Source organism: Cavia porcellus, unplaced genomic scaffold, assembly GCF_034190915.1.
Source record: "Cavia porcellus strain 051 isolate PalLab524CR breed Dunkin Hartley unplaced genomic scaffold, mCavPor4.1 scaffold_38, whole genome shotgun sequence".
Lineage (NCBI taxonomy): Eukaryota > Metazoa > Chordata > Mammalia > Rodentia > Caviidae > Cavia > Cavia porcellus.
In genome coordinates, this window is record NW_026947521.1 from 4653353 (window position 1) to 4671614 (window position 18262).

General features: G+C 51.9%; 1 protein-coding gene across 1 annotated transcript; it reads left to right on the plus strand.

Moving 5' to 3' along the window:
* The first annotated feature begins 192 nt into the window (after positions 1-192).
* On the plus strand, positions 193-15739 carry LOC106026171 (uncharacterized). The gene is made up of 2 exons (XM_013145627.3): positions 193-5745; positions 11001-15739. Exon 2 carries the CDS (start codon positions 11496-11498, stop codon positions 12561-12563), a length of 1068 nt encoding a protein of 355 aa, XP_013001081.1. The 5' UTR covers positions 193-5745; positions 11001-11495; the 3' UTR covers positions 12564-15739.
* Positions 15740-18262: the final 2523 nt, after the last annotated feature.

Sequence of the window (18262 nt, forward strand, 5' to 3'; positions counted from 1 at the left end):
CTTTCTCAAGTTAGAATAAAGAGGAAAGAGTCAGCAAAATCTTTCCAGGGCCCCTCCGCACCTCATCAAGCCCTGGTTTCTTGCCATTGGCATGGATGGGTTGGTCTCTTGATGTCCACCTTCCTCCTGTTCCCATATGACCCACATCTGAGAGCTTGGAGGGGACACAGAGGAGACGCTGCAGCTTGGGAGTTAAATCTAGATGGACAAGTAAGGATCCTTCCTGCCCCATCCCAGAGCACAGAGCGTGTGACTTCTCACCAGCTCTTCCTTTGTCCTTTTCACAGACAAGGGAGAGCAGGCTCCCGAGGTTCTTCTGGTACCTGCAAAAGCTCTAGGTCTCCTGGAGACAGAAAATATAGCTCACTGGGTGGAAGGAAGTATTTGCACAAACATCTATCTGACAATAGATTAATACCTAGGCATTGAGACATGATGGTAATCCCAGCACCCAGAAGGCTGAGACAGGAGGGTCACCATAAATTTGAGACCAGTTTGGGATACATTGTCTCGAACATTGTCTCTAAAACAGAAACAAAGGCCAGGGATACAGTTCTGTGGTACGGCACATGCCTGGCAAGCACAAGTTGCTCTGTTCAGCGCCGGTACTAAAAATAATAAATAGGGTCTGGGGATTTAGCTCAGTGGCATAAGCACCTGCCTTGCAAGCAGGTAGTCGTGAGTTCGATCCCTGGTACCGATAAAAAGGAAAAAGACAAAAAAAATAAATAAATAAAAATAATAAATAAATTAAATAAATAAATAAAAACAGAAAGAAACAAAGGATTAATACCCAGAATGTAAAACTAACACTCACAACTCAATATCAAAGCAACAACTCAATGCAAAAATGACCACAGATGGCTTATTTAAAAAAAGTGGGGCCGGGGATTTAGCTCAGTGGCACAGCTGCCTACTTGGCAAATGCAAGGTCATGAGTTTGATTCCTGGTACCAAAAAAAAAAAAATTACACAAATTGTCCATAAGCACTCGAAAAGGTGTTCAGAGCCCTTACTCATAAGGGAGGTGGGAGGCAGAACCACACTCCCCGCCTCTAGGAAGGCTGTGATTTTCTTCTAGATGGGAAAGTGTCAGGTGTGACTGGCTGGAGAATTGTGACCCTGCCCATGGGGGTGTGGAAAGGTGAAGAGAGAGTTCCTCAAGGCAGTTCCTGAAGGAGCTAAACCCAGGGCCACCACAGGTCTAGCAGCTCTGCGTGTAGGTGCGCATCAGAAGGGTCCGCCCGGGGTGGGTGGGGGCAGGGATTTAGTTCAGTGACATAAGCACCTGCCTGGTAAGTGAGACATCATGAGTTTGAACCCTGGTACCAAAAAAAACAGGCCTTCTTAGAAGGCAGCAGGTGGAAATGCCCCATGCCCACAACCAGAGGAACAGAGGCTTTATTTTTTATTTATTTTTGCTACTGTTGTTTTTTCAGTTTTGTTTTTGAGACAGAGCCTTGCAATGTATGCCAGGCCAGCCTTCAACTCATGAGGATCCTCCTGCCTCAGTCTCCTGAGTGCTGGAATTATAGACTTGTGCCACCGCGCTCAGCTAACTGGCTGTTTTAAAGTGTGGTAAAATACACAGAGAATATTGTTCTGCCATGAGAAGGAAAAGAGTTCCAGTCCAGGCTACCTGGTGGAGAAACCCTGTGAAGTATTCTTATTATGTGAATTAAAGCCAGGAACAAAACCAAAGACATAGGTATGGTCTGGTTTCACTTACACCAGGTGCAAGGAACAGAGAGAGAAGGGAGGCTGCTGGGGGGAAAGAGGAGGCGGGCAGAGATGGGGGTTGTTATTTAATGAATGTGGAACTTCTGAGAGGGATGCAGAGAGTTCTGGGAATGGATTGTGGAAAGGGTTGCACAATACTACAAATTTACTTAGTCTCAGAACTGTAGGCTCAAATGGTTTCATTTGTAAGTTTGGGTATTTATTTAACCACAATCTTTTTTTGTTTGTATGTTTTTGAGGTAAGACCTAGCTCTGTAGTCCAACCTGTCCTGAACTCATTTTGTAGCTTAGGCTGGCCTCAAACTGCTGTGATCCTTCTACCTCAGCCTCCCGAGTGCTGGGATCACAGGCATATGCTACCATACCTGGCTACCACAATCTTTTGTTTGTCCGTTTTTTGGTTTTTTTCGTACCGGGGATCGAACTCACAACCTCATTCTTGCCAGGCAGGCACTTATACCACTGAGCTAAATCCCCAGCCCCTGTTCGTTTTGTAAGAGAAGGTCTTGCTATATAGTGCAGGCTGACCTCAATTCTGTAGCTCAGGCTGGCCTTGAGCTCACAGTGATCCTCCTGCCTCAACCCAAGTGTTGGGATTACAGGCATGAGCCACTATACCCAGCTCACAAAAAAACATTGTGTGTGTGATTTTTGTTTAAAAAAGATGAACTCTCAGTGCCACAGAAAGACAGAGGAACTTTCAATATGTACTGCTAAGTGAAAGGTGACATACTATGTGATTCCAACTCTGACATTTTGGAAAAGGCAAAACTATGGAAACAGGGGCTGGGGATTTAGCTCAGCGGCATAAGCGCCTGCCTTCCAAGCAGGCAGTTGTGAGTTCGATCCCTGGTACCGATAAAAAGGAAAAAGAAAAAGAAAAAAAAAGCTATGGAAACAGAAGAAGACCAGGGAGGACTAAGTGTTAGCTCCGTGGTATGGTGCGTCACCCCCCAGTACCACAGCAAAAAAAAAAAAAAAAGATTAAGAGTTCAAGGCAAGGGGCTGGAGATTTAGCTCAGTGGCATAAGCGCCTGCCTTGCAAGCAGGCAGTCATGAGTTTGATTCCCGGTACCGGGAAAAAAAAAAAAAAAAAGAGTTCAAGGCAATAGATGGATGGCTCAGAAAAGTAGAGAGATGTTTAGGGTTGTGCAAGTACACTCTACACTGCAGTAACGATGGAGACTATTGGTCATACATTTGTCGCAACCCACAGAACAAGCTGAGTGTCGTGGCCTATACTTGTAATATAAGCAGCCTGAGAGGCTGAGGCAGGAGGATGACAAGTTTGAGCCCACTGACCTAGCAAAACTTTGAGAAATAAAGAAAGGCTGGGGATGTAGCTCAGTACAAAGACCCTAGGTTCAATTCCTAATACTTTTTTTAAAAAAAGAGTTCCCACCCCAGCTTGGTGGCACATGCCTGTACTCCCAGCACTTGGGAGGCTGAGGTAGGAGGATTGCCACGAGTTCAAGACCAGCCTGGGCTACATAGTAAGTTTAAGGCCAGCCTGGACTACACAGTAAGACCTTGTCTCAAAAATAAATAAATAAATAAATGTTGCTCTGGTGATTTTTTTTCCTCTCTTTTTATCGGTACCAGGGATTATGCCGCTGAGCTAAATCTCCAGCCCCTGGTGATGTTTTTTTAATAAGTGATGTGACTTTATTTTTGTTTGGTTCGTTGTTTTTGATTTTTTTGAGACAGGATCTCACTATGCAGTTCAGGCTGGCTTCAAATTCACTATGTAGCTCAGGCTGGCCTCAAACTCCTGGAAATCTTACTGCCTAAGTCTCCCAAGTGCTGGGATTACAGGCTTACACAAACTTTTTTTTTTTTTTTTTTTTTTTGGTACCAGGAATCAAACTCAAGACCTTGCATTTGCCAGGCAGGTGCTGTGCTACCTAGATAAATCCATGGCCCCTTCTAGGGGCTGTGACTTTGACGAAAATAGTATAGCTCAGAAGTAAAATCAGAAGCGCTGTGCTGGGTCCCAGGAAAGAAGCGTCTCTTGGTGCCATCTGTGTCTTCAAACCCAGGGCAAAGGCAAGGAGCCTGCAGTTGGGAGAGCCAGCCCACTCCCCAGCAGAGCAGGGCACAACTCTGTCCTGAGGACCCCATCTGAGGGGGAACAGGGTGCAACAGCATGAGACATCCTGTCACCAGAGAAGTAGGACAAGGTCCTGCCCAGGAGCCCCAGTCTCCAGAAGAAATGCTCCTGCCCAGGCTACTGCCATCCAGGAGAGGAATTCAGCCTGTCACTAGGACATTGCTCCCACCCACACCCCCAGTCTGTGGGCAGAGACAGAGCCTGGCCCTGGGAACTTTAGTCTGAGGGTGACATGACACCTCTTCCAGAGCTCTGGAGGGAGGTCCCCCATGCACCCCTGTGGCACATATAAAATACACGATGTTGAACCAGTCATGGTGGCACACCCCTACAGCCCCAGTGTTTAGTAGGCTGAGCAGGAGGATTTCTGTGCATTTAAGGCCAACCTGAACAACATAGCAAGACCCTGCTTTAAAATAAAATGAAATGACACTGCCACACATGTCAACCCAAGTTCCAGTGTGGCCCAGCTCCCTGGAGAGCTTCAGAGACAGGCTGTGGTGGCCTTGGGTTACCCAGCGGATACCACCTCTCATGGTCCTGTGTGGACCAGCGTTAGCCTAAGCTTCTCATGAGCCTCTCGCTCCCTTCACCCCCAGAGCAGCTTCCTCCAAGAGTCCTTTGATCCCTGAGCAGATGGACCCAATCCCTGGGTCCCCCTCACCCATACCCACCCAGTGACTCTTGTCTTAGGACAGATTATTCCTGGGGTAATCTGGCCAATCTTTAACTGGTTGGCCAAGGGCCCCTTCTCCAAAAGCAGAAAGACCAGGACATGAGACTTTGCCCCTATGCTTGTTATTTTGTCCCCACAGTGGGCCAGGGACAGACGGGGCCAGTTGTATCCTGGCCCTACCAACCCTTCCTGGACGCACACATTGTTTCTGATGGACTTTGTGACAGCCTCAGGAAGTGGGCACCATGAGATCATCTTGAGATGGAAGCCAAGACTCAGGTCATGAGCAGTGAGGAGGAGGTCAAGGGACTCAGGACTCAGCCCCACACCCCATCTCAGGCCCTCTCTGCCTGTGACTCCCTCCATGTCAGAAAAATCTCCACAGAACAGCCACCATGTGATAAAGAGAGGGATGTGATGCACCAGGTCACCTGAGAACCATGCTCACAGGTCTCGGGTCACGGGTTAGCTGGCATTGGGCCCCTCAGGTATTGTGCGCCCCACTCTGACTTGGAAGGAGGAGAGCAGCCAATGGCAGGGGCAGCTCTTGGTAGGGAACAGGACAGCAGGTCCAGGAGGGACAGTGGCACAGAGGAAAACTGCCTAGACACAGGAGTCACAGTGGAGTCTACCGTACCCTCACCTGCTCCCCAGGACTCTGAGCTGGACCTCCTGGGCCACGGTCTCCATCCCAAATCTGCTCACTGCTTCCTGCAGGGAACAGCAACTTTGGATCCCTTCACCCCCAGAGCAGCTTCTCCCCAGAATCCTTTGATCCCTGTGCAAATGGACCCAGTCCCTGGGTCCCCCTTACCCACATTCACCCAGTGACTTTTGCCCTAGGACTGATCCTTCCTGGGGTAAGGAATGTTCAGGTGAGGAAGGAACCCGAGGCCAGCATAGACTGAAACTATGTGAGCATAAGTCAGGTGGGGGCAGGGGATTGAGAGAGGCTGGATCTTTCTAAATCCACTTCTTTATTTAATTGTTTACATTTATTATGTTTTATCTTTTCAGACAAGATCTCGCTATGAGGTGCAGACTGGCCTTGAACTTGCAGCGATCCTCCCGCCTCAACATCCCTAGTGCTGGGATAACAGGCATGTACCACCATGCCCAGCCACTTCTTTGGTTTTAGAATAATGTGGCAACATTTGATGGCATCCTCAGGCCACCCCTTCACCTCCACAATGCCCACTCCAACCTGGCCTTGACTCAGGTAAGCCCCAGCCCTCACAGGACTTGGGGAAGGCACAGGTGATGAGGCCAGAAGCTTCCTTGTCTGGGTGCAAATCCACTGACCCCAGCCAGCCACAGAGGTTTTCCCACCCTGCAGCTGGGGTGATAATCCCACCCCCAAAGGCTGCCAGAAGTACAGTGAGGAGCCATGGAGTGTCAGTGCCAGGCAGGTGCATCATATACATGCACGCACAGACACATGCACACTCACTTGCACATGCACACACACACACACACACACACACACACACACACACACAAGCATATGCACCAGGCATGTCAGGCAGGGGCACCCAGGGCCAGTGTGGTCAGCACAGCCTCAAGCAGGTAGGGCACACATGTCTGAGCCCACGTTCCCCAGCACTCTGCTCTTCTCATTGGATCTTACCAGAGCCCAGTTCAGCCCACTTCCTTCTGTTCCCCCCACTGCCTGGCGGACTGGGGGTGCTTGCGTGCCAGGGAACAATGGGCCTTGGCCCCTTCCAGCAGTCTTTGCGTGAGAAGGAGCCAAGGAAGGAAGCTAAGCTCCTGGTGGGACAGCTGAGTCCCTGTGCTGAGTCCCAGGGACACCTGAGTCCCTGTGCTGTCCTTGGTGCTCCCTGTCCCATCTGGATGGCCTGAGCCCTCTGTGGCTGGGCTGGGGCCCCAAAACTCCAGGGCCCATTCTCATTCAACCCTGGCCCCATCCTGAAGTGCTGAGCACTCTGAGGAGCAGCTGGGTGAAGCCAGCTAGGGTCCCAAGGGCTGAGCCAGATGAGACAGGGCAGCACATGCTGAAGAGGCTGAGCTGTCTACGTCACATTCAGGGACAAGATCAGGGCCTCAGAGCTCACAGCTGGGTGGAGGGGGACCCTCTTCTCCCATGGCTCAGCTCAGGCCCATTGGTAGAGCTGCACCTGCACCTCTGCCTACACCCGGCTCCTGTGCCTCCCCATCACCTGGGGGTTGTGACACAGGGCAGAGGGACGAGACCAGCTGGAGGTCGGGTGGCTCCATGCTGCTACCCATACGCATAGGACAGCTCAACTCTGGGGATCAGTGTCCCCCAGAAGCCAGTGCTAGGGGATGAGACAGAGCAACGGCCTGAGGCATGGTGGGGACTCCGGCCTGAATCCCACCCCGTGCCTCATTTTCCCCAAGGTCACCCCAGGAATTCCAGGCAGGGTCTTAGCTCCACATCCATGGAAGTGGCACTGCCAGTTTCAAATTCCCAGGCCTTGGTATGACAATGGCTGGGAGCAGGAGGAGCAGCACCCTCTCCCCAACCTACCATCAGGCTCCCCACATCCAGCTCCACTCTGGAGGAAGCCAAAATTCCAGGTTCTCACAGCAAGAGGACTGGGGGGGGGGGCGGCTAGAGACAGCACACAGGCCTGCAAACGCTTTACCTGCCAGTGGTATACACCTGGTACACTCACGCACACACTTGGCCATGCCTGCCCCTCAAGCACATGCAGACATGAGCCCTCCTCACGGAGCTCTGCAGGTATCAGGGTCAGCATGCAATGGGCTCATCCATGCCCCAATGGGCCTCTTGGCTGGGGACCCCAAGAAGTACTTTACAGAATCCACCCACCTCTACCTTAGACTTAGAGGATGCTAGGGGTGTGGCTGGGCCCGGGGGTGACAAGGAGTTGTCACACAGCCATGCAGCTGTGCATGTTCATTTCCAGCAATACCACCAATTCATTCCTTCACACTAGTTCTTTTTTGGGGGGGGGTGTATTGGAGATCAAACTCATGACCTTGAACTTGCCAGGCAGGCACTTATGCAGCTGAGCTAAACTCCCGGCCCCAACACAGGATTCTTATTAAACAACAACAGCTTGGTGCAAGGGTATGCACCTGTCATTCTAGCGTCTCAGGAGGCGGAAGCAGGAGGATCCTGGAAGGCAGAAACTCAGGCCAAGCTGGGCAACATAGCAAGACCTCAACTACTAAATAAATCAAGAAATTTCAAATCAGTGAGGGAAAAATATATTACTCAATATTTCGTGTTGGAAAAAAAACTGGCTCCAACCCCTGAACACTAAAGTAAATTCAGAGGGATTGCAGATTTAAAAGTTGGAAATAAAACCATACAGAGCCAGAAGAAAACAAAAATACAGGAGCTAATGAAACTGATTTTTAAACGTAGTCTGAAAGTGGAAACATAAGCCTTTCTAAGCGTGACAAGAGTCCGAGAATGTGGAAGAAAAGATTGCTTCTACTTCATAAAAATAACTTATTTCGAGTCACACAGCATGAATCAAGCGAGCAGGCCCGCCACTGCGAGCGGTGAGCGCCCCCTCCAGCCTCCCCCTGGCACCCGACTGGGACCCGGGAGAGGCTGAGGTCCCTGCTCCACGCAACGCCCCGGTACTGCGTCCCCTGGCGGCACCCTTCCGCAACTGCACCGCCCGGCGAGTCCCAGCTCCCGGCTGAGCCTTGGAAAATAATTCCTGTATTAAACCTTCCCCAAATTAGTAAAAAAGAAAAAAACAAACAAACAAACAAACAAAAACCTTTCTCAAATTAATGGGCCCCTAAATGATGCACAAATAAAAGGTTACTTCCCTTAATTTTCAGAGATCCTATAAGAAAACAGCAATCCAACAAAAAATAGTGAACATGAATTGTCAGTGGAGGAGGAAATTGTGAATGTGTTTTAAAAGTATAAAGCAGGGGCACCTGCTTGGAATCAAGCTACTTGAGAGGCTGAGGCGGGAGGATCACTTGAGCTCAGGAGTTGTAGACCAGTCTGGGTGACCCAGTAAAATCGCATCTCAAAAAAAAAAAAAAAAATACAGCTGTGGTGGTACACACCTGTAATCCCAGCACTAAGGAGGCTGAGGCAGGAAGATCACTGTGAATTCGAGGCCAACCTGGGTTACAAAGTGAGTTCAAGCAGCCTGGGCTACATAGCAATAAATAAAATCAAATAAAAAATAAAAAGGGCTTGGAGTATAGCTCAGTGGTTATGGACTTGCCTAGTTGCCTACCACCAGTTCTGGGCACAATCCTCCCTGCCCACCTCCCAACCAAAATATCTGCTTAATCCTTGTTTGTCCAGCCCGTGTTGCTGGCACCACCCTTGTTATTGATCCTGAACACCTTTCTTATTAATCCCCAAGGCAAAGATGGTTGGATCAGCACAATTCACCCAATCTTCCTCCTCCTCCTCCTCTGCCTTTGAACCCGCCCTGCCTCAGCCTTGGGAGCCACCTGTTGTTCATGTCAGTGCGGCAGCGCTCTGCAAAGCAGCCTCTCCGTTTGTTATTTTAGCTGACACAGTATTCCACTAATTCTAGCAAGAGTGAAAATGACTAAGCAAGTTAGGAAAGAACCATGCAAAAACACACCATGCCTCGAACGATGAGCTGGGACAAAGTTACAGTCTTGCCACCACTCATGTTTTCAGCACAGTTGTATTTTAATATATGCAGAGACACCCGGATGAGGGCTGAAAAAAGGTAAGCTTCTTCTCCAGGCAAAGCAACAGATGCCTAAGGGTGTCAGCTTGGCAGACTCCATCCTTTCCTAACTTTTGGATGTTGTATTATGCGTGTAGATTCCCTATTTCAAAAGAATAATTCCTAAACTAGGCACAGTGACACATGTCTGCAATCCCAGCACTCAGGAGGCTGAGACAGGAGGATTGAGAGGTCAAGGCCAATTTGGGCTTCATAGAGAGACCCTGTTTCAAATGGACATGAAAACCAGTAGTCATTTATATTAGATTTATTGAATATCTATTATGCATAGCTGCTGTCTCCACTGGCAGCCTTGGCTATGACCATGAACAAGATAAGCATCATTGTTTTCTGATTGCATAAAGTTTATGGTCCAGTGAAACCAGAGATGATAAATGCACAAATTAGTACCCAAGTACACATTGCAATGAATGCTGGGAAGAAGCGAAGCTGTGAGGGAGAGGCAGAAATGACTTTAAAAATTCTTTTTTTTTTTTTTTTTTTTTTTGGCACGGGGATGGAACTCATGACCTTGCACTTACCAGACAGGTGCTTATGCCGCTGAGCTAAATCCCGGGCTAAAACTACATTAGGCAACTTTTTTTTTAAAATCAGTACCAGGGATCAAACTCATGACCACACATTTGCAAGGCAGGTGCTTATGCCATTGAGCTAGGGCTGAGGATTTAACTCAATGGCATAAGCACCTGTCTTGCAAGCAGGCGGTCGTGAGTTCGATCCCCGGTACTGATAAAAAAGAAAAAGACAAAAAAAAATCCTCAGCCCTAGAAATGACTTTAGATGGGCCAGTCACACCATGTGCACACAAGAGAGAGCCTTCTTGGATGGTAGAATTTTTTTTTAAATTTTTATCGGTACCAGGGATTGAACTCACAACCATATGCTTGCAAGGCAGGCGCTTATGCCGCTGACCTAGTCCCCAGCCCCTGGATGGTAGAATTTAAAGGCAGCAATCTAACTTGTACCCTCTTTCTGTTTTTTTCTCTTTAAAATTTTTTTAAAAAGTAAATAGCATTAAAAAAAGAAAAGCATTCTAAGGTCTTTGCACCAACACACACAAAGGTCCTGAGGCAAGAATGGGTTGACTGTGCCAGTAGGCAAATCAACAACCCTTGAAAGGAGAGAACAGCCTCACCTGTGAAACAGCATACACTCGAGGGGGCGAGAGGGAGGGAGATTCTCAGGAAAGCAGAGAAATCAGAGCTGAAACCTAGGTGTCTGGGCTCTATGAGCTCAGCACTGTCTCTGGGATCAGTTTGGGGACTTTGCAAGGTCACAGTGACCAGCATGGAGGAAGCTGGCCACTCCTCTGGCTCTGCCCTCATCTCAGGGAGCCATGAAGGAGACAAATGAGAAGACAGCTGAGCTGCTACAAGGCATGGTCCCCGCGGGCCTGGGAGGGACCCTCCTCTCCATTGCCACATCCTCTCCCACGCCTTGAAATGTGCTTCTCTTAAAATGCTGCTTTGAAAGCGCACAGCTGGTGCACACACATGTAAGCATCCTTGTGCTGCCGTGAGTGGCACGGATGGCACTGCCAACGCCTTCTCCAAATGCTGCCATTTCTCCCATTCCTTGCTGATAATTTTTTAGCTGGGGGCAATGACAAACATCTGCAATCCCAGCACTCAGGAGGCTGAGGCAGGAGGAGCCCCAGGAGTTCAAGGTCAGCGTGGACTACATCGCGAGCCCCTGTGACCCGTGGGGAGACCGGGACCTCTCCCTCCTTCCTTCACAACTTCATCCCCTCTTCCTGCCCCAGCTCTCTCCGCAGACTTGGAGCCTCCACGCACTGCTGGTCTTCACCTGTCAGGGAGCTACCGTCGTGAGAATGCAGGCTGCGTCTCCCCCTTGTGGCCACTTTGAGGAACGCAAGCTTCCCACAGCTACAGACTGGGGATCCCGCCCCAAATGAGCAACGAAGGAAAAGTGCGTTTGCTTTACAGCTTCAGGGTAGGACTGAAGCCCTTTACACAGCAATTCTAGGAGAGGTCCTAAAAGGGGCCAGAGGATGCGCCCCCCACCTCACCTGCCCCCCCATCATTCCTTGGCCCAAGACTCACCTAGAGCAGAAACCCCTTGAGCAAACTCCCTACCAGGAATTCAACTTCCCTTCTCATTCTATATGCACAGGGAGCTCACTATCTGCAAGGTTGACCTGTGCGGAGGCCACTGGGAGTCAGTCCCCTGAGCACCTTCCTTGCTTGAGGTCTTTCCTGTCACCCAGCCCCACTCTGTCACCACGCACACTGAGCTGATGGGCACCCAGGTGCCAAGGACAGGGCATTCACAGAGCTGGATTCGGCTCAGGCTTGTGCGTGGCACTTGTAGCTCCTACAAAAGCCCATGTGACACCCCAACCTGGCACCATGCCCCCTGTCACAGCCCCTCCCAAGAGCCTGGGCCACGCCAGCTGCCACGGAGGAGGCTCAGGGAAGAATTGTACTTTCTGGAAGCTGAAGTCCGACCTCAGCCTCCCTTCTTGTGCCTCCAACTCAGGGCTGGGAACAGGGGTGGCCTGATCCTCCTGTCTGAATTGCATACAATGGCTGCTCCTTGTGTCTCAATGCACAGGCAGGTGGGAGACACCTCCCCAGCTCACACTGAGTCCTGGGGCCTGGGGCAGACCCTTCCTGGGGCAGTAGGAGCCCAGGCTTTGGGGTGGTTCCGCAAATCAGATGGACAAGAGGTAGATGTCACCGTGCAGGACAATGCTGAGGTGCACACTAATGCCAAAATCCAGCACATATGGTGTCAGCACAGTGGGCTTCCTCCCCCCTCCCTGCCCCAAAGTTCAGGAAAATTCTGGATGTCAACAGTGCTGACAGCCCTACAGCAGGCACGGGAAGCAGTGTGGTGGTGGTGGCTTTGGAATCAGAAAGCTACCAAAGGAAGAGGGCCCTGGGGAGTCCCAGCAGCCTCATGCTCACCCACCTGCCCCCACCAGCAGCCTCTGGGAAAGCCCTTCCAGGAGTCAGAGGGGCCCTGGGTGTTTGTGGAAGGGCCAACTCATTGCACTTTCTGGAAGCCACCTTATCTCCTTCCCGCTGGCTGCTCAGAGCTCCCTACCCTCATCTACCCCGGTCCATCCCAGGCCATCCTGGGCCCTGGACACTCCCAAGTAGATGAGCTGTGGCCCCGGGACTTGTGGAGCCTGAGACTGCGCGAGTGTGCAGAGCTGCCACCAGGCCTTTATAACCTTGCCCTGCCTGGGTCCTTTCTTGTTCCTTTACCCTGGGGATCTGGGCTCTGGCCACCAGGAGGCGCTGTTGCCCCTGAGATCTGCAGAGCCCTGCAGGTTGCGCCAGCAGAGATGAAGCTGTAAGAGAGAAGGCTGAGGCGAGTTCACCGCCCCAGAGCAGGGGAAGACAAGGGCCTTTGTCTGCGGCTGCCATGCATCTCACACTTCCCACGCAAGACCTCACTGCCACCTCGACGGGGTGGGGCTGAGGGCCCAGCCAGGGCTCTAAGTCACAAACTCTGCTGACAGCAAGTAAAAGGCGCTCACAAAAGACAGAGAAGACCAAGCCAGACCTGGCCCAGGGTCCCTGCTGCCCTGCAGATGTCTCCAAGGCCTGTATTTGTTGCACTACACCCTGCAGGCGGCCTTGAGTCCTTGTACCACAGAGGAGCCGCGTGGCATTTGTCCTTCCCATGTGCAGCAAACCCTCTGCTCCCCCAGCAGGCGGTGTCCCCACTCAGGCCAGGCCTGGCTTCCCTCTGAGGCTGCTGCTCTTGGAGACCAGACTTGTGGGGAGCCAAACCATGGCCCTGCTGAGAGAACTTCTTCCCAGCCAGAGCTGTCCTGGCATGTCGGGGAGAGCACCCCTAGGGACCAGAGGGCCAGGAGGCTGAGGCTGGACAACTGCTAAAGTTCGAGGCCAAGCTAGGACACATAGTGAGTTCAAGGCCAGCCTGAACTACATAGTAAGACCTTGTCTCAAAATACAACAACCACAAAAGTGACACCCAGGGACCCCCAGAGAGGATTCAGTCGCTCTTTCATGCCAATAACATGCTGAGCCATTTACTTACTGCTAGGTCTCTGCAGCCAGTGGAGAGAAGGAAGAGAGCACATGCTGCCACCTAAGGGTCACCCCACCTGATGCCCATGCTTCGAAGGGAACCTCTAGGGCTGGACAGGGGCGGGGTGTCTCTATCCGGGCCCCACTTGTGACTCACAAAGACAGCCCCCTCCATACACTGCACTTGCCCTGGCCAGGGTTTATAAGTGCCCCAGATGGCAGCCTGGGACAGGTGTTGGAGCAAGCTTAGTACTGGTACCACGGAAGGGAGGGTTCAAGTGAGGTTTGCAAGAGCAGCAGACCCAAGGCCAGTGCGGTTCTTCCTGCTGGCAGCCAGCCTGGCTGCCAAATCTGCTCTGCAGAGAAGCCAGGCCTCAGCCCCTGCACCCACTGCACAGTGGACACAGTACCCCGAGGCTGTTGCCCCCAGCAGGTGGGTGTCTCGGGGCACAGATGGGCACAGATGGCTTTGTGAGCCAGGATTCCGGGAGAACTGGGTGGCTGAAACCCTGCAGAGGCCGGGTTACTCCAGTGCCTAGAGAGTAATAACTGCCCAGTGCTTGGTACAAGGATCAATGACAGCAAAACTGTAGGCTTGCAAAGCCCCGCCCCACCCTTGGGAGGCTACCGAGGACACAGGTGACAGAGGACTTCAAAGCTTGCTTCAAAAATGAGAGAAAAAATATCCATTGAACTGGCAGTGAATGAAGATGCCTGGACTCAGCCATCAACCTTACATCTTCCCAGCGTAGCAGGAGTCCCCTGAGACATGTGTACTCTCAGTCCCATTCTATTTATCTATTTATTTACTGCGCATTTTTGAGACAGGGTCCTGGTATGTAGCCCACACTGGCTTTGAACTCACAAAGGCTTCCAGGGTCCTCACCTGGGGCCATTGCTACCACTAATAGCACTAAAAGCCACAAAACCAATGAGTGACCAAGCTGCCACCAGCAACTCTCGGGCCACTAGCATGAAGGGAGACCAGAGGTCTCCCTAAGAGGTCTGTCCTCTGGAACAAACTGCTGCCATGCAGGGAACAGACCCTGGCTGCTGTGAAAAGTGCTTGTGCCTACGTGTTCAATAAATATGAACCTTGAGTATCAATAATAAGAATCAAGTGGCTGGCACCTAGTAGTTGCTCAGTAAACGATGGTTCCCTGGGCCCTCGGGGACAGAGAGGCAGGTGGCTGCCACAGGTCACTCAAGAGCCATCCATCTGTGGACAGTGGACAGGCCTGCAGGCCTCCAAACCTAACTCTATGGCACAGACTGAGGACCAGAGAGGACTGACTGGCCTAGTCAGAAGCAAAATCTGTGCCCAGGACCTGGGTCACTGAAGATAAACTCACCCAGCCCCGGGATGAGTGTGGGACTCAGTGTGCACTCAGTGTGGGACTCAGATAGGCCCCCCGAAAGGAGAGGCAGCATCCTCAAGGGGAGCCTGGTAGCTACCTGGTGTGGGGGCCTGGAATGGGAAGAGGTCAGAGGGACCCCGAGAGCCTCTGAAAACTGGGGATGTCAGCCACACTGCCCCCGGCAATGAAGTAACAGGCACCATTTCCTTTCCCTAGAACTCTCGGTCTCCACAGTGGTCTTATTCTTCCAGCCACTTCCCTACAAGACCCCACACACACACCATACCTCCTCACGGAGATCCTACAGCTGGGAAGTGGGGTCACACCAGGCCCAGGTGACCTCCTTCCTATCTGCAACCCGAATCTGAAGCCTCTTTCAGGGGAGGCTGGGTTCCCGAGGGCCTGGGAGGCCACTCCCTGGGGACACTGATATCGAGGCCAAGGTTGGAACCTGGTGCCATCACAAGGGAGGCCAGTGGCCCTCTGCTGGCACCTGCCCCGCAGGAAGCAGGAGGGGACTTTGCTGGAAATCTGCCTTTAATCTTGGCTTCCTGTTTTCTGCCCTGGGGACTGGCCGGGCGTGTGAGTTTCAAACGATTTCACGACTTCACGCCAGCTTCTCTAAACTGTCAACTCCACCAGAGAGGTCGGAGGGTGGAGGGAGGTGGCTGGGGAAGGAGCAGGGGCCCCTGCACCCAGGGAACCTTGGGTGCAGCCTACCCAGCCTCAGGTCCCCAGCACTGTCTCCATATCCCACAACCAGCCTTCCTCTTCTTCACACCTCTGGGACAGGTCCCAGCACCCAGGGACAGGTGGCCTGGCTTGGGGAACCTCATGTGTAGTCCCCAGTGTGGATCTGACATGGCCTGTTTCACAGGAGGCTGGGACTCAGCTTGTTAAAGATCAAGTTCCTGGGTGCTCTTCCAGCCTGTGCCCTCCTCTCGCTCCCTGAGGATCCCGCTGGCTTCTCAGGAGGCCTCAGTCCCTACAGGAGCTGGCCCTGGCTGCCCCCCCCACCCCGTGCCTACCCACAGCTCCCACAAGCACTCCCACTGCTGTGAGCCACGTGGCGACCTCCTGCCGGTCTTCTACCTTCACCTGGTTGCATCCCACCCACCAAGAATCTCTCCATGGTTTCCTCTGCTCATGTAAGAGCTCACACCGAATAAACCTCTGGCTCACAACAACCTCAGACTCCTTTACCTGGCTCTCTAGCCCGGCCACTTCCCCAGTCCTGAGCCCTCTGTGCCTTGGGATCCTTAACCATTGTCCCTTCCCCACTCCACAAGCACCAACCCAAAGCAGAGTCTTGAGTCCACTCCAATCCCTGGGGATGATCACTGCCTTCCTGCCCGGTGTCTGACCGCCCTGCATGTTTATTTCTCCACCTGGATAGGAGCAGTGAGGGTCCTGCTCACCCTTCCAGCACCCCATCCAGGCCAAGAGGCCTAGGTACCCGCGCTTGACAAATGGACCAATGGAAGAAATGTATCCTCAGTTTGGAAGCTGATTGGCTCTGTGGAGGTCTGGGGGTGGAACCTTTGCTGGTTTCCTTCAGGGTTCCATTCCCAGGAACTGGGATTCAGGAAGGTCATGATTGGGGGGGGGGTCACCCTGAAGAGGAAAGGTGGAGCCCGAATTCAAATGTGAGTTTATTTGACTCCAAAGTTCACCTGCTGCGCAAAAGTACATCCAGGGTGAAAACTCAGGTGTAATCAGGTGTCTATGGCAGTAAAGGAAGTAGGGTTGGAAACAACCTGGGCCAGGGATTTTGAGTTTTTGTTTTATTTGGCTTTATTTGTTGGTTGTTGTTTTGTTTTTTGAGATCAAGTCTCACCATGTAGTTTAGGCTGGCCTTGAACTCATTAGAACTCCAAGCAATCCTCCTGCCTCAGTCTCCTGAAGCCTGAGATTACAGGTGTGTGCCACCATACTGTAATCTGCAGAGCATTCAAAGTGCTTTCTGTAGGCCAAGACAACCGATTGCCACTCCTTGTGCCGGGTTATCACTCTATCTCAACCTCAGAGGTAGACAAGGCCAGCCTCACCCCCTTCACCCAGCTGCTTATCTTGCTGAATCTGCAGTCTCAGGTGAGGAGCATGGAGTAAGATCTCACAGAAGGGGGGCTGGGAACTTAGCTCAGCGGCATAAGCGCCTGCCTTGCAAGCAGGCAGTCGTGAGTTCGATCCCTCGTACCGAAAAAGACAAAAAAAAAAAGATCTCTCAGAAAGGAAGATGAGCTCAGAGACCTGAGGTAACCAGCTCAAGGACGCACAGCTGGTAAATGGCTCAGGTGAGATTTGAACACCAAATCCATGTGTTTTTTCACCAGGATGCCTCCCCCATCTCTGAGATGGACTGGAGACCTCCTCAAAGGGCGCCCCTCCCGAGGGCTGGCTCTGCTGGATGGGAAGTGAGTCCAAGGGTTAGAAGGTCCAAGCTATACTGCTCCCTGCGGGCATTCAGGTTCTTTGCAATCTGCAGCCATACTGTTTATCCAGCTGCGTCTCCCATGGGGCCCTCGACTGTCCTCTTCACTCTAATTTTGCCTTCTAAGACTCTGCCCACACTGCCTACCACCACCCAGCAATGGCCCCTCCTCCTGGGTTACTAAGCCTGACCCTGTCTTCAGGGCCTGAACACCTCCTTCCCTGCTAGAGGCCCTGGTTCCTCTCCTCACTGTGCCCCATCTTGTGCCCAACTTCTGCCTGCCTGATATCCCTTCCCGGTCTCACTAGCAATGCTCTGTAATAATCCACACTTAATCGAGGACTTGCCCCATGCCCCCCAACTGCACACCAAGCACTCTACTCCATGCACTCATTTCTTCCCCTTCAAACCTTCCCAAGTGGGTGTTATTATTTTCCCCATGTAATTGAACAGGCTACTGTAGCACACTGACTTGTCCAAGGTCACACACCTACTGAGTTCCCTCATGGCCTCCAAGATGCATATAAAATTCAAGAAATTTTTGGTTCCCTGGGGCCCCAGTGATGCAGAAACCCACTTCCCACCACTCTCTTGCTCAGGAGGCAGCCATTTATAGTTCCCAGCAGCCACCCAGCCTCTCACTGCTCCCCCTGCTGGGGTCCAGGGTCCGTGAAATCTCCCACTCTCCATTTCCTCCTTCCCGTGGAGCTTGCACAACACGGTGTGTGTGTGTGTGTGTGTGTGTGTGTGTGTGTGTGTGTGTGTGACTGGGGATGGAACCCAAGGCCTTCACATTGAGCTCCATGCATGGGCTTTTTTTTTAAATTTCAAAACAGGAGTCCAGGCTCGCCTTGAATTTGAGAGCCTCCTGCCTCAGCTTCCAGAGTAGCTGAAATAACAGGTGTGTGCCCCCGCACCAAACTACCTGGCTGCCCACTTTTATCCGTTACTTCTTCCCGGGGGTGGATCGGTTCATTGGCCTGTCTTTGAGTCCCAGCGAACTTGACAGTCATAAAGCGACTCAGTTGGGCCCTTCACACAGACAGCGTCAGGAAGCCTATGTGAATGAATGAATGAACGAACGAACTTACAGACAGGGCACAGATTGGCTACCTATTCACAGCTCTGGCGCTCAGTCTACAGAGGCTGCATGGGAGTCCCGTGGGCGACTCGTGGGCGGCCCCTCCTCGCGCCACGGGTGGGGGCGAGG

Excerpts from the sequence above, each read along its gene's own strand:
- LOC106026171 (XM_013145627.3), top strand. The coding sequence starts at position 11,496 with ATGGGCACCCAGGTGCCAAGGACAGGGCATTCACAGAGCTGGATTCGG.